At 37.5% G+C, this 12,235-nt stretch overlaps 1 protein-coding gene across 13 annotated transcripts in view; it reads left to right on the top strand.

The window, feature by feature from the left end:
- The window catches only part of LOC125463166 (T-complex protein 11-like protein 2), a 36,339-nt gene extending 28,656 nt beyond the window's left edge, over nucleotides 1-7,683 (top strand). For all 13 annotated transcript variants that reach the window (XM_048554016.2, XM_048554017.2, XM_048554013.2 and 10 more), the window contains 2 exons: nucleotides 2,352-2,524; nucleotides 5,521-7,683. In XM_048554016.2, coding sequence (XP_048409973.1) covers nucleotides 2,352-2,524; nucleotides 5,521-5,762 — 415 coding nt within the window. In that variant the 3' untranslated portion in view covers nucleotides 5,763-7,683. The remainder of the gene's footprint in view (nucleotides 1-2,351; nucleotides 2,525-5,520) is intronic.
- Nucleotides 7,684-12,235: the final 4,552 nt, after the last annotated feature.

The raw sequence follows: 12,235 nt of genomic DNA, 5'->3' as shown, positions 1-12,235 counted from the left end.
GGGTCTGGACCCTTCATCAGAATGCTAGCCCTTACAAAAGAGGAATTGAATGAAAAGGAAAGGTGTTATACCTCAGTAAATATATTTAGTGGGACCACATCTCTCTCTCTCTCTCTCTCTGTAGTTTTGCTCTCCTCTGTTTAAGAAAGGGATGTGTTTCAGAAGTGTCACTGGATTGATACCTGGTTAGAGCAGGTTTCTTATGAGGAAAGGTTGAACAGGCTAAGCTGATTTCCACTATCATGTGGGGAGATTTGGTTGAAATAAACAAGATCCTGCACAGCCTTGACAAGGTGGGTGAGCATAGGATGTTTCCTTTTTGTGAGTGAGTCCAGAACTAGGGAGTACTGTTTTTCATGATACAGATGATTAGATTTTTTCGTGAGGGTTGTGCAATTTTGGAACTTTTGTCTTCTAAGATCATGGAGGCAGAGTTATCGAATATCTACAACTGCTTAAAAATATCAGCTTGTTAGGCACGGAAGTCAAAAGTTATCGGGGGTAAATGGGAATGTGGAATTCAAGAAATTAACACCTTTTTGAATGGTAACAGGCTCGAGGGCCCAAATGGTCTCCCTCTGCTCTTAATTCATATTTCTATGTATACAAATGCACCTCCACGTTTTTATTCTTTTTAACCCTGATTGTTGTTTTTTTTTCTCTAGTAATATTAGTCAAGTTTACAACCTTTCTTTATTTTTCAATATCTGAATGCAAATAATGTAAATCTGATCAACTAAAACAAAATAAAATGCATGATTTGAAGATAACACTGCATAGAGGAAGGCCATTTGGCATATCGTGCCTATGCTGTTTTAATTGGTAGAGCTGTCCAAATAGCCTCATACACACCGATCTGTACCCCTAGCCCCATAATTATTTTTTGACTGCAAATTAAACAGAGTTGGAAAATTAGGAAAATGTGATTTTAAAAATCTGCTTTGTCTCAATGGATTCTACTTGAGACTAGGATGTAGGGAAGTGCAATGCAGTAGCTGGTGAATGCCTTGGTTCCCATAAACTGCCCAGTAGAACGGATGTGATCAATGTGTTGGTATTGGGAGTTGCAGGTTAATTTCTCTTAAGTCACTCAATCTCAATATTTTGTGTTCCAACAAAATGAATCACAATACGATTAGGAAATTTTACGCTGTAGTGATTGTAGCGAGATTAGTCAGGTGGACCTCCATAGAAGAGATCCCTGATTGGGCCACTTTAACAGCCCTAATCAAGGATCCCTTGCTGACAGATACAAAGAGGAGTCTCGAAGGCTGTGTTCAGCTCTGAGGGAGCTGACTCGGTGTCAACAACTCCTCACATGAAAATAAAAGGTGACTTGGTGACAGGATACTGGCCTCTAGGGAGTTATTTCCTAATCAATTCCTTTTGGATTTGTTTTCTTTTTAAATGGTCTTTAAGATTATAAATGGCATTCATCTTAATTTGTCTAATATGACTAAAGTGAAATGCAACACTTGAGATAGATTTGTTGGGGTGGTGAGAGGAAATCTATTAAAACAAGATCTGATATTGCAATAAGATGCTCGCAAGCTGCTGTTTTCAGTACAATTTTATGAATTGAGGTGTTGAATTTGGTATTTGAGGGGAACATTAATATCACAGTCATGGATTTGGAATCTCAAGCATGTTTTTTTTGAATAAGGATCTAGAGGAGACAACAATGATAGCATGTAGAATCTGGTTTAAAAGGAGTCCCTTGCATATCCTATGGATTTTATTTTAAGAAAAGTAAAGTTCATTATAAGCATTTTAAATGTTGGAATGCACTGTAATTCTACACGCACACGGATGTGTGTGCATAGATTTTTGTCTAGACAGATGTATTAAAGATTCTGTTGGTTGATTTAGTTGCAGGAGGCTATGTACAACAGTAAGATTCTTACAGTTGTTACACTGTTTAAATATGACTCACTTTTTGCCTTGTGTATATGTTCTATCCACATTTTATAATGGGAATTGCTTACATGCATGTATGTCATGCTGCAGTCACACCTCCTACATAGTGATGGTTGCTCAGTAACACTGTTTTCATAACTCTTATCCCCCTCAGCTATGTTTCAACCTGCTTTTAGATTGGCTTTTCAAATTGCTTGGAAGTTTTTTTTTGCTTCTTCATATAAATCAAGGTATTTGATAAAAGAACCAAAGGCATGAGTTTAAAATTAAATTCCAATTATTTTCTGCCCTTCTTGAGAATCTATTTCATTATGAAATCACAGTTTTGGTGTGGTTCACTGTTTAGAATATCACAAGAATAAATTAGTTCATTTTGATAAACAATGTACAAGATACTAACCTGACCTTTTTTTATTTTTGATTATCCTGTGAAGAAATTTCAATCTTGAAGAAACACTGAAGACCATAAGTGTAAAGATTTGTTCTGAAATAAACCAATCCTTGACAGAAAGGGGTTACTCTGTGCTTACAGATGAAAATCAGACAAATCTTACCGGCCAGATCTGCAGCATTGCAGAACAAAGCAACCCTGTCCGTACCTTGATCAGTGAGTACAAAAATTAATTTTGCTAATACGTTCCATCTTCTGTTACCTGGGTGTTTATATGAAAATCTTTCTAAACATTTGAATTCCCAGTTTAACTGTGCCCTAGAATTTATTGGAAGTATCAAAGAGAAAATTATAACACATTTTTTTGCAATTAGGAATGTTCAATTTTGAGAGAAGTTTAATAAACTTAACCCATTGTTTTATAGTAACTGTCGGCTTTGGTGGTTTGCATTCAGATCTTGATCCTGGCTCATTCCCCTTATGGTGATTTTCCACAGTAGCAGTCAAGAAATAGACTCTCTTAATATCGTAGACTATTACGGCAGAGAAGGCAGCCCTTTAGCCCATATCTTTGATGACTCTTTAAAAGAATTAGCTAACTAGTCCCAGTTCCCTGCTGTTTTCCACAAACCTGCAAAATTTCCCCATCATGCATTTATTGAATTCCATTTGAAAGCTATTACCAACTCTTTTAAGGTATTGCATTCCAAGTTATAATGACAGGCTTTTTGTTTTACAGTGTGTTGAAAGAGGCAGAATAGGTCAATTCATTCCTACCCCCCACTATCTCAGTTTGCAGGAAGGAGACCACAAGAAGTGCTAAGAGGAAGCTCTCTGTGCCCAGTTGGGACGGTAGGCTAGGATGACATGGCAGAAGTGAAATGCCATGAATAGGAAGTCAGTATAATTACTGACAAAATACTGGAGAAACTCAGCAAGTCTGGCATCATCTGTGGAGAGAGAAGCAAAGTTAACGTCGAGTATGACTTCTCTTCAGCTAAGGGCAGCAGGTACATGGGAGCAATGGCACTAGTAACCTGCCTTTGAACTAAATTGCCATTCCTTCATTATTGGTGGGGTCAAAGTCCTGGAACTCCCTTCCCAACAGCACTGTGGGTGTCCCTACAGCCCAAGACTGTGGTAGATAAAGGCACCTCATCATCTCCTTCTGCAAAGGAATTAGGAATGGAAAATTCATTCTATGAATGAATGATTGATTGGTAGAGATTTCCACCAAATTTCTCAACTTTATCACTTCACTACAATGACTTGAATGACTACCTGCTTTGAATAGTCAAAATAATCAGGAAATAGATTGCACAATTTTCCTATGAATTTTTAAAAAATATGTAGTTTGCCTGTGGTAAGTAGGGATGATGTAAATGATTGAAGCAGTACAAAGTTTCAGCTAGGATTTTACAAAATTTCTAATTGAGTCACATTTGTGACATGCCCTGTAGACATAAACAAAATATATACTTGCTTGCATACAGAGAGTAAACCTCCATGCACATGCTTAAAGTGTGTACATTTCGTGTTTGCTGATGATTACATAATGTTCAACACCACTCGTAACACGTTAGATACTCAAGTAGTCCACGTTCAAACACAACAAAATCTGGACAATATCCAGGCTTGGGCTGACAAGTGGCAAATAACATTTATGCCACATGAATGCCGAGCAATGTTCATATCCAATAAGAGATGATCTAACCACTGCCTGTTAACATTCAGTGGTGTTACCGTCAATGAATCCCTCACTATCAACATTTTTGGGGTTGCCATTGATCAGAAACTCAATTAGACTTGTCATATAAACACTGGCTATAAGAGCGGTTCAGTGTCTCTGAATACTATAGTGAGTAACTCCCCTCCTGACTCCTCAAAGCTTGTTCACCATCTACAAGGCACAAATCAGGAGTGTGATAGAATGCTTCCCACTTGCCTGGATGGGTCCAGATCCAACAACATTAGAAGCTTGACAGTATCTAGGACAAAGCATCCCATTTGATTGGCACCACACCGACAAACACCCACTCCCTCCACCACCGACACCTAAATAGCAGCAATGTATACTTTCTATTAGATGCACTGCAGCAAATCATGAAAAATCCTCAGACAGCATCTTCCAAATCCACAGCAACTTGCATCTAGAAGGACAAGGGCAGCAGATGCATGGGAACCACCTGCAAGTTCCCCTCCAAGCCATTCATCATCCTGGTTCAGAAATATATTGCTGTTCCTTCATTGAGCTTGGGTCAAAATCCTGGAATTCCTCCCCAATGGCATTGTGGGGCGACCCACAGCATGTGGATTACAGTGGTTCAAGAAGGCAGCTCATTACCGCCCTTGCGTGGGCAGTGAGGGACAGGCAATAAATACTGGCCCAGCCAGCACACTTGCATAAAAGGGATTTTAAAAAAGCCACACTTTTACACTGCGAAAAGGGATCAACTGTGGTATTACTTATGAATCAAAATCTTGCTATACAATGTAAGTTTACACTAATCAAAACTTAACAGAGTAGGGATAAAGATTAAAGTTGGAAAATTCCATCCATGGTTTAGAAAAATAACTAGAGCAGCAGGTCATACCCATCAAAAATTGAAGGAGAATGGAGATACACTAGATTTTTGATCTCGTGCGATCAAGTAAATAGAACACAGTACATTTTTTAATGAACATGCCTGGGTTGGGTGATAGCAAGAGTGGTGCACGTCATGTTGTAGGAAGGGAAAGGAGCAAAATGTTAGTTTTATTTTTGGGTTTTGTGCCATAGAACTTCCTTTTTTGGGTTACTGACCTGTAATATTAATGCATACTTTGAATAGATGAGGGAGAAATAGTCACTCGACAAATGCACAAGCAAGCGTAATTATATCCAGTCTAAAACCACATAAGTTTGCATTTTTCACAATGGGATTGATTTCAAATCATTCATAGTCAGTGGCAAAACTGAAATTTGCCAGTTTCAATGAACTTCATGAGCATCATCATACTTCAGGCAAGGAATGAGGTTGAGAATGTAGGGCTTTCGTGATAACCTTAGATAAATAGCCATTGAACCTGTGCAACTGGCATTGTTCTGCTTTACACAGCAGTCCAACTGAGCTTATACTCAGACAGTGCAAATTTGTGATCCAAACGGTGTCTTTCAATATGGTCCAACTATGTGTTTCTATCATATTTAATTTGGTTGTTTCAATTTTCAGATAACCGGATTGAACAGTACGTAGGAAATTTGCTCAGCATACCAAATCTGCAGAAGACTGTTTCAGTTGTTCCAGGAGGTCTTGCACCTATTCAAGCTGAACTTGAGGAGATTGGATCCCAATACGTCTGTATTATTAAATACAATGTACAGGTGTATGGGCCATTTTACTCTGGCATTCTGCGAAAACTTCTATTCAATAACCTAGCATCGGCAGGTACCACAGCATCACATTCTCCTTGAGTGTACAAGGTTAATAAAAGGGAGCACACATGGTTCTGGTTTGTAGCGTTTTTTTTTGTATTGCATCTTTGTATGTTGACTGTGTAGAATAGTCTGCTCGTCACTCAAATCTATTTGGATAATTGCATACGTTTAAAAAAATGTTACTGTGCTGATGCAAAACCACACAATTATATGAAGTTATTTAATATCACTTGAAGCTAAATTTATAATGCATTTTTACTAAATAATTGTGGCCTGCTCAGTTTTTTTTAAATTGGCCATCAGTTTTAATTCTCCTAATTTCTGAAATAAATTTTAAGGGAATTATACAATAGCTTAGTATTTTTGTATTAAGTGCAAATCAAACCATTTTTAAAACAAAAACATGAATACTTTTATACAAGTTGCCAACCATAAGATATAGCTTGCAAAGACTGAAGAAAGAACCAATGATTTCCACTTTAGAGGAGCTGAGGAACTTGATATCTGCAGCAACACCTTATTTATTCATTGGCCCTCAGCCTAATATTTTGCTGTTCACTTGTCTGTATTTCAGTTTAATGGTGCTTGAGGAGCAATTCATGGATTTTACAATCAGTAGAAACGTGAAGATAGCTTCAACATAAAATTGTTTCAAAATGTAGAACTAATTGTTGTTTTTTTATATGCATTATATCTGTATGTTTAGTCTGGTTTTACTGTATAAACTTTTATTTTGTGAATGTAGTTTTGTAGTTCCACTTGTTTGGAACAAGGTTGGTGATGCCAATTTACAACAGATGGTTCACTACTCACACTTGGTGTAGATGATAAATTTTCTTCATTAGAAGAGATTTAATCTGTGCATGCTTTTTAAAATTTTGTTTGACATGAGACCTAAGCTTGTTGGAACAGTGTTGCAGAGCTGTACTTGTTAATCTTATTTCTGCTACAGACTGCTGTCACACTGGTGCTAAGTTTACTGTTAATTGACATGACCAGTCTGTTTTTAAAATCAAACAGTTGTATTCTTGTTTTGTTTTACAATAGTAGGTTTGTGGCCACTAACTTGCAAATTTTAGGTACTGAAGTACTGTACATTTTGTGAGGAACTAGTAACATTGGCTATTATTAATCCATGACTTTTCTTGTGCAGAATTTCCCCACCAAAGCAAAATGTGTCTTAGTCATCACTCCATCCCAACTCTCCAGATGTTCACTAAACACCTGAAGTTCACTTATTTGTGGCCTTTGTTTTTTCAGTAATAGTTAGAGGATTCATGTCTAAAATTATTCACAGCTTTTTCTTTTCCTTTAGAAATTACAGCTCAATTCAGCATCTACCTATTCGGTGTAAGATAGCTTTTCATCCTTACTGCCTAGAAATTAAACCACAGATTGATGGCATGCAGAGAGAAAACATGAGTGTGCATAATTGCATGCTTTAACTGGAGCAAAATAATTCAATTAGAACAGATTAAGATGGAATCTATTGTGGGCATACCTTGTAACCATATTTTTTTTCTTCAACCCTAAATCTGTGCCATTATTTCTTGAACTGAACAGAATTTAAGAAACATTACTAGCTTTCATTGTATGAAAGAAACAATAGAAATGGCTGAAATTATCCTTTATTATACCACAATTCAGAACCGGCAATCACCCCATACAGCATTTATTAGTTACTATACTGGCATCCATTTGACGCTGAGGTAGGTGCAAACCCCTGGACAATTATATTAATTTAAACTAGTAGGATGGATACCTAGAAATGTAACAATCTGAAGGACACTTGTGGAGGAAAAAAGTTGGTAATTGTCAGATTGAAAGCAATTAAAGAATTTCCAAAATGGGATGGAAAGTGAACGTGCTGTTATTCTATTTGCTGTACTTCAAGTCTCACCTTTGTTCTCCATTGTTGACGAACAGTGTATAAAAATGTATATTAAGTATGAAGTTTTATATTTAATAAAATCTTAAATGAAGCCTGTTCTAAAATGTATTTTATACTTTCACAATCTCAAAAGCTGCTGTTGGACATATCTTGAATATAGTCATGGCAGAGAACATGTAACAACTTGTGAATTTGACTTCTGCATCACATCTTTAAATATGGATGTGCGTTAATATCATTTCTGAACTTAGGATATCTTTTAACAACTTTTGTGGCCGATGAAGTTGTAACTATGGTAATGTAGTAACTGCAGCTTTCATTTTTGCATAGACTAGGGGTCTCAAACTGCAACGTGTTAGTGACCAGATAACCCATAGCACTAAACTACAGGCTCTTAATAAAATTTCATTGGTAAACATTTTGAAATGCATACTAAGAAATATCTTTACTAATAAGCTGAAATCTAAAGGACCAGACTCTACTGCAAGTTACCTAAATTGCTAAAAGTCATTGCTGCACTACAGCTGATCTTGTGTCTACGGAACATTCTCTCTCAATGGAAAAATCAGTGGGACCTGAATTTTTGAAGAGGTGGGATGACATATTCCGTTTTCTTTCACCCAACCTCTATCCCATTGAAAAGTCTGTCTTGAGTCTACTGACTTTAAGAGTGGCTACACAGTACTGATAATATTGTTTGCAGAGTTAATGAACTGAGGGTGGAATCTCAATTCCTCAGGGAAAAATGTTCCCACCGTCTAGCTGCTTGCCAAACTGTTTGGCTCACAGATGAGGTAAATTTTGTTTCAGCAGTAGCCAATACCACAAGCAGTCCAAATGAGAAGAGGATCTACAGATTTAAGTTGTGCATAAAATTGTAATCTTTGGTCAGAAAGCAATTAGGGAGGGGGAAGCATTGGTGGTCTGGGTCGGAGTGTGGAGGGAGGTGCAAAGGGAGGCCATTATGGGGGAGGGTGCCCCAAATGGGGAGAGAGTACCTGTCCAAAGCAGTTACCCACAAAGTGAACTTTTTTAACCTGAGGTTATGAAAGTCTGGCTGGTCTCCTTCAATTTGCCTTTCCTAGCACTGTCACTGTTGCAACAGAGGGAGAAATGGGCCTAAGGTTGAGAAAGATGGATGATGACTTCCACGCCCACCATGATGTTGGGCTGGACTCAGCTCAAGGTTGGTAGGAAGGCAATGGGTTGACGACCCATTCTATTTACATGTTGACTTCTGTGCAACACAGCTTTGAGGAATAGTAAAATTTCCCCCCGAAACACAATGAAGTTAAAAAGTGAATCAAAATAGCAAATTAAAAGGCACAACAGATAACGTAAAACCAGAGTGAACATCTAGGCTTAGAAAAGGTTAAATGAAAAACTGGATGAGAAATAACAAGCACGGGAAATAAATGAATCCGGGAAGTTTAAGATTGAGTAGTGGGTTTGTTTGTTGCAGATGTCTGCTAATGAGAAAGAAATGCAGTAACTGAGTTAAGATATGCAGAAAATCCTGTTGTTAATAAATTTACAAGACTTTAACTAGAATCCCTTGAGTTCTGAAGAAGGGTCACCAGACCCAAAACATTAACTCTGCTTTCTTTCCACAGATGTTGCCAGACCTGTTGAATTTCTCCAGTACTTTTCTGTTTTTGTATCATATAGAAGCACTGTTTGGCATTGCAAAATCAAAGAAAGGTAATAAGTAATTATGGATTAAATAAAAATAAAAATAAAAAAAACAAAGCTTTGGATAAAGTGTCATCCAGGTGCAAGTAATTGCTCAATCACAGCTTGGACAAAGATGCACTTTCCAATTAAGCAAGATTGCCAACAATTCTTCCCCAGGAAAGTGTGGCCGTGTCCAACAGTTCTGAGGAAAGGTCACCGGACCTGAAACGTTAACTCTCATTTTATTTTCTTCATAGATACTGCCAGACCTGCTGAGTTTTTCCAGTAACTTTGTTTTTGTTCCTGAATCACAGCATCTGCAGTTCTTTCAGTTTTTATGACGTGTGGCCATGTATTGTGCATAGCTAATACCATGTGATTGCAAGCTTATTAAAGTTGGAAGAGATAACAAAAAGAAGCAGACTCAGTGGTGGTCATTCACTTTGGGTCAAATTGCACCAGGAGAACAAATGAGCTCTGAAAGCTACAAACCTGAAATTAGCTCAAAATTAAAGGTAGGGAATCCAAATGAATATCCTTGGACACGTTTATGCAGCAGCTGGTGATGTAGTCAGTAGAATACTCGCCTCTGAGTCCCTCAGATTATAGATTCAAGTCTCACTCCAGAGCGTGAGCACAAAGATCGAAGTTTACCGTCCAAGTACTGCAGTCAGACTTGCCATCTTTCGGATGAACTATTAAATCAAGCTTCCATATGTCATCTGGTGTGCATATAAAAGATTCCATGGCACTGTTAAGAGCAGAGGAATTATCACTGGTGACCTGATTTAATAAGTTATTCTTCAAATATCTCAAATATATTATGAGGTTGTTATCATATTGCTGTTTGAAGGAGTTTGTATGCAATTTGACTGCTGTTTCTTTCCTACCTTACAACATTGGCTGCAATTTAAAAGTAATTTATTGTCCAAAGCAATGTGAAATAATCAAGAGTTCCTAAGAAGCTTGACTGAAATATAAATCTCTTTCCAGTATTTGGGAAAGTAGTTTGCAAAACATATTTGGAAGGTAAATGAATTGTTGTAAACACAACATTAATACAACTAACCTTCATAAACAACAGAGAATCCTTTCAGAATAAAAATGATTAAAATACATGAAGTACATTTAAAAACCAATAGGGCTATGACCCCTTGCAAGGAATGTTGAGATAGCAATGCAGAAATCATTTAATGTAGAAATGTGGGGCAAGAACAAAGGTGTTATGCTCAAAATAGGATTTAAAAAGTAAGATGTAGGCTTAGAAGACATACCAAAAAAGAACACATCAACCGAAAGCAAAATACCACAGATACTGGAAATCTTGGGGGAAATAAATCTGAAATGTTAAGCATAATCATACGTGATGCAGAATACAATGAAAAGCTACAATATTACTTAATTACTGCAACTTGGAATTACGATGCCACTTAATCTGCTTATATAAGGAATTCCCATTTAATCTGATTGTGGTGGCATTTTCCTGATAGATTCTGTTGCATATTGGCATAAAAAGAATGGCCAAAATTCATAATAAAAACAAGTGAAGTTTGTCCCTAGCAAATACATGTTCATTCAAGTTTTTTGTTTAAATGAGACTATGGTTTGTATTGTAATGGCTTTATTGCAAATACATACTCATGCCATTGCAAAACAAATACATTTGGTTCTTAGCCATACATATTATGAAACATGATAATTGTTTGGTCTAAATAGAAAACACAATTGGTTTACTTAAGATAGTATTGCTAAAGTTTAAGATTTTTCTGTGATTTTTTTAACTATATTTAAAAAACCCAGTTTTGTCATTTAAGAGGAATTTACAGGAGCCAGGAGGTGTGATGGATGGCAATTTCAAGAAGGTAGAAAAACCGCAGATACGATCAAGTAGATAGATTGCCAATGGAAAAAGTAGGGAAGATAGGTAGTGCAGGAGTCACTCGTGGCTATTCCCTCAAACAAGTGTGCTGCTTTGGATACTGTAGGGTGTGATGGCCTCTCAATGGAATATAGCACTGACAGTTATGTTTCCAATATTGTGACTAGCTTTACTGTAACAAGGCGTTTTAAGTGATGGATTGTGATCGGGATTCTGTAGTCAAGGGCACAATGTTTCTGCGGCTGACAGCGAGATGTCACAGTGGCATGTTTCCCCCTGGTGCCAGGGCCAGAGATATCTTGGAGCAGGTGCAGAATATCCTGAAAGGCGACAGTGACCAGAAGAAGGTCGTTGTACACGTTGGTGACAACAACTTAGGAAGAGGAAGGGAAGAGGCTGTGCAGAGACAATACAGGAAATTAGACAGAAGGTTAAAAAAAGTAGGTCTTCTGAAATAGTAATTTCTGGATTACTCCCAATGCCTTGTGATAGTGAGAATAGGAGTCAGAGGATAGGGCAGATGAATGTGTGGCTGATTCACAATTTTGGATCATCAGGATCTCTTCTGGGGTAGAAGCAACCTATATAAGAAGGACAGGTTGTATCTGAATTGGAAGAGGCCCAAAATCCTGGTGGGGAGATTTGCTAGTGCTACATGGGAGGCTTTAACTAGTAAGGGGTGGGATGAGACTCAAAGAAAGAGTGAGAGAAGAGATAAGTCTGACGCCCGTACAGGAGAGAAGATGAGCAAATTGAATAGTCAAGGCAGAGGACAAGGTAAGATAGATACATTAAACTGAATTTATTTTGATGCAAGAGGCTTGACAGATAAGGCAGACCAACTCAGGGCATGATCGGGAGTATGCGACTGGGACATCACAGCTTTTACAGAGATGTGGCCCAGGGATGGACAGGATTGATAGCTTAACATTCCATGGTATAGAAGCTATAGAAAGGGGGAATGGCACCTTTGGTTAAGGATAACATTATACTGTATTTAAGAAGAAATATTCCTGGGAAAATGTCCAGTAAAGTAATATAGGTGGAACTGAGAATTAAGAAAGG

This window comes from Stegostoma tigrinum, chromosome 25 (assembly GCF_030684315.1).
Source record: "Stegostoma tigrinum isolate sSteTig4 chromosome 25, sSteTig4.hap1, whole genome shotgun sequence".
Classification (NCBI taxonomy): Eukaryota; Metazoa; Chordata; class Chondrichthyes; order Orectolobiformes; family Stegostomatidae; genus Stegostoma; species Stegostoma tigrinum.
Note: the sequence above shows the minus strand (reverse complement) of the source record. Positions and strands in the feature narration are given on the sequence as shown.